At 35.6% G+C, this 3,506-nt stretch overlaps 1 protein-coding gene across 1 annotated transcript; it reads right to left on the bottom strand.

Moving 5' to 3' along the window:
- Positions 1–1,515: 1,515 nt before the first annotated feature.
- LOC308640938 (olfactory receptor 13C9-like) lies at positions 1,516–2,472 on the bottom strand (the record flags this gene model as incomplete). The annotated part of the gene is made up of 1 exon (XM_081278972.1): positions 1,516–2,472. The coding sequence occupies one exon, from the start codon at positions 2,470–2,472 to the stop codon at positions 1,516–1,518; it is 957 nt and encodes a 318-aa protein (XP_081135098.1).
- Positions 2,473–3,506: the final 1,034 nt, after the last annotated feature.

Below are 3,506 nucleotides of genomic sequence, written 5' to 3'. Positions count from 1 at the left end.
GCCTTCCTTTACTTTCTTCCATTCCTTCTATTTTTTTAATTGTTCATTATTTCTACACTGTGTATTACTTTTACAACTAATGAAAATAAGTGTTTGAAATGTTAACTTTCACTCTAAACTAAATCTATAAAGTAAATGAAAATTTTATTTTCATACAGTCAATAATTATACTTTCAAAATATTTGTGTGGGGTTTGGAGACAGAGGGAAGGAAAGATTGAAAGAATTCAGCTGAGGAAATTTTGATGAAAATACATGGACTTCCTTCTGATTTTAGAGTTGAAATAGAGTCATAGACCTCTTGTAGTTAGCTCTTCAGGGCATTATTTCTGAAGTTTCATAACTTTTGTTCATATTTCATCTATGAGGCAATTTAAAGTTGTGCACAGATGTTCAGAATAGTCTTTAATAGCAGAATATTTAAATTGCCTTCTAAACCCTGAAGCAGATCTTTAGGATCTTGTGTATCTCCACAATGAGCAGTATTTCAACCTTTGTTTTCAGGGAAAATTTAATTTGACCTGTTCCTAAAATTTATTGCTAAATATTAGTTTTCTTACTAATGTTAAACTAAAGAAATGTAATGACACTTTATCTGAACAAGAGGAATTGAATTACACTTAATCTTAGTAATCATTTTTTCACACCTAGTAATCATATCCACACATTGTGTTTCCGTGCATATCAGGAGTCAATAAATTTCTGTGACAAAGTGGTTACTTACTGGTAACTGCCTTTTTGGAGGTTAAGTTACTAATGAGGATATGTGAAGACTGGCTATAAGTATAAGAGACACAACGAGCTATTAATTTTACAGTCTATAAAGCAACCTCTGGTTTAGAGGTAAATTACTAGAAGAACAAGAAATAAATTTATCAACTAGAAGAACTACTTGAACTGAAGGTTTAAATATTTCAACATACTCTTGCAAGGTAGTGGCTAACCTCAGTAAGACCCTGTCTCAAAATAAAAAATAAAAAATAAATCTCGGGATGTAGCTCAATGGTAAACTGCCTCTGAGTTAAATTATATACCCAGTGACAAATAAATACATAAATAAATAGCATGTGATGGCTAAAGTAGATTTGCAGATTGATGCAAAACTGCAATAGAAGCTCTCTAACAGAAAATATGAGTGAAGCATTTGGGGATTTTCTCTGGGGCTTTTTTTCACAATAGAGAGCTATGTTAATTTTTACGGATTTGATGCATTATTGCCTATTAAATACTGTATTTATGCACAAAAAAGAACATAAAAAGGTACACAACTTCCTACCTTGATACTGCAAAAACCTACAGAATGTGAAGAAAACAAAAAGTTTGCAAGTACCCATATCTTGATGGAAGGTGACCTCTCTCTATGTCTTATGTTACTGTTTTGTACCATGAAAACTCTTTATGAGCATCTAATAATTTTAACATAATACACAAAACAGCAAAGTTAAAGTAACCAAAATTCCAATGTAATTCTCAAGTTTGAACAATGTCCAATTAGTTCACAGCACAATATATACATTCACTTGCAAATTAATATCCTGCTCAATAAATTTTTCAATGCCTCCTTCACATCCTTGTTCCTAAGACTGTAGATTAAAGGATTCATCATGGGAGTCATCACCCCATAGAACATGGATATAAGTTTGTCTGTTGCATCCAGACCATCTGAATTAAGTGCGTCTTTAGACTTGGGTTTCATGTACATGAAGAGAATGGTACCATAGAATATTATTACTACAGTCAGATGTGCTGAGCAGGTAGAGAAGGCTTTGCTTCTACCCTCAGAGGAACGAATCTTGAGGATGCTGGAAACGATTAATGAGTAAGATATGACAATCAAGAGCAGTGGCATTAAAGTGAACAACGTTGTGGCCACAAGCATGATGAACTCATTACGTGAGATGTCAGCACAGGCCAACTTCATGACAGCCAGAATTTCACAGGAAAAATGATTGATGACATTATTCCTGCAGAAAGGCAACCGTACCACAAATGCAGTTTGCACTGCAGAGTTGACAACCCCTGAAAGCCAGGAGCCAGCTGCCATGGTCACATAGGAATTCCTGTTCATGATGATGAGATACCTCAGGGGATTGCAGATGGCCACATAGCGGTCAAAGGCCATCATTCCCAGGAGCACACACTCGGTTGTCCCCATGGCCAAGCCGAGGAACATCTGCACTGCACAGCCAGAGAAGGAAATGGTCTTTCTTTCTGTGAGGAAGCTCACCAGAGTGGAAGGAATTGAGGTGCTAGTGTAGCAGATGTCCAAGAAGGAGAGGTTCCCCAGGAAGAAGTACATAGGGGTGTGGAGGCGAGAGTCGAGGATGGAGAGTATGATGAGGGTGCCATTGCCCAGAAGGATGACCACATACAATAATAAGATGAGTACAAAAAAGAGTACCTCAAGCCTTGGGTAACCAGAAAGTCCCTTCAGAAAAAACTCCACCAGAATGGTTTGGTTTTCCCATTCCATTTTATCATCTCTATTTCACCTGTAAGAATTCAAAGCATTTTTTAAATAGTAACTATTCCACTATAATAAGCCTAAGTATACCAATGCACAAATATGAAAAATTGTAATGAATCCAGTGAGAGGAAATAGAAATAAAATCAGAAATAGAAGAAAAGAAGAAAAATAAACAGAAAAAAAAATAATGTAAGAGGACGAGTATCAGGGAGAGACAATTATATTGATTATTTATTCTGGGCTAGGTTTGTTTTTCATAGGAATCTTTATCATAGATTATGTCATTGAAACCTCACAATATTATTCTTTTATAGATAGTAAAACCTAACATAGGGAAGTTAAGCCTGAAGTCATATATCAAATGCTTAGCAAAGCCTGTGTTCAAGTTCAAGCCTACCTTCCTGTGGCACATATTTATCTGACATTTTTCTATAAACCATAAAAATAATACACAATGTGTCATATCAGAGATGAGGTAAATTACTTAGAAAGGCAGTGTGGCTCCAGATCAGAACTCGGTAATAACCCAAAAGTATTAAAATATTAAAAGAAGTGAATCAAACTGAAGAGAGAATTGTCAGAAATGAACCCAATCATATTAGTGCCTAGTTGTCAATAGTGGGGGGAAACAGGGTGCAATTCTTGTGCAAAGCCTAATATTCTTTTTTCTCTTTTTTAAAATTTATTAGTTCTAATCAGTTATACATGACACTAGAAAGCTCTTCAATTCAGTGTACACTAATGGACCAGAATTTTTCACTTCTCTGGTTGTGCATGAAGTAGAGTCACATCGTTTGTGCAATCATACATGTATCTAGGGTAATGATGTCCATCTGATTCCACTATCTTTTCTACCCCTTTGCCATGTCCTTCCCTTTGCCTTATCTGAAGTTCCTCCACTTATTCCATGAACCACCCTCCTTATGGATTAGCATTCACTTGTCAGAGAAAACATTCAGCCCCTGGTTACTTTGCTTAACATGATACTCTCCAACTCCATCCATTTACCTGCAAATTCCATAATTTTATTCTCTCTTAAG

The sequence above is a fragment of the Spermophilus citellus genome (assembly GCF_964194105.1).
Source record: "Spermophilus citellus genome assembly, chromosome: 2".
Classification (NCBI taxonomy): Eukaryota; Metazoa; Chordata; class Mammalia; order Rodentia; family Sciuridae; genus Spermophilus; species Spermophilus citellus.
Note: the sequence above shows the minus strand (reverse complement) of the source record. Positions and strands in the feature narration are given on the sequence as shown.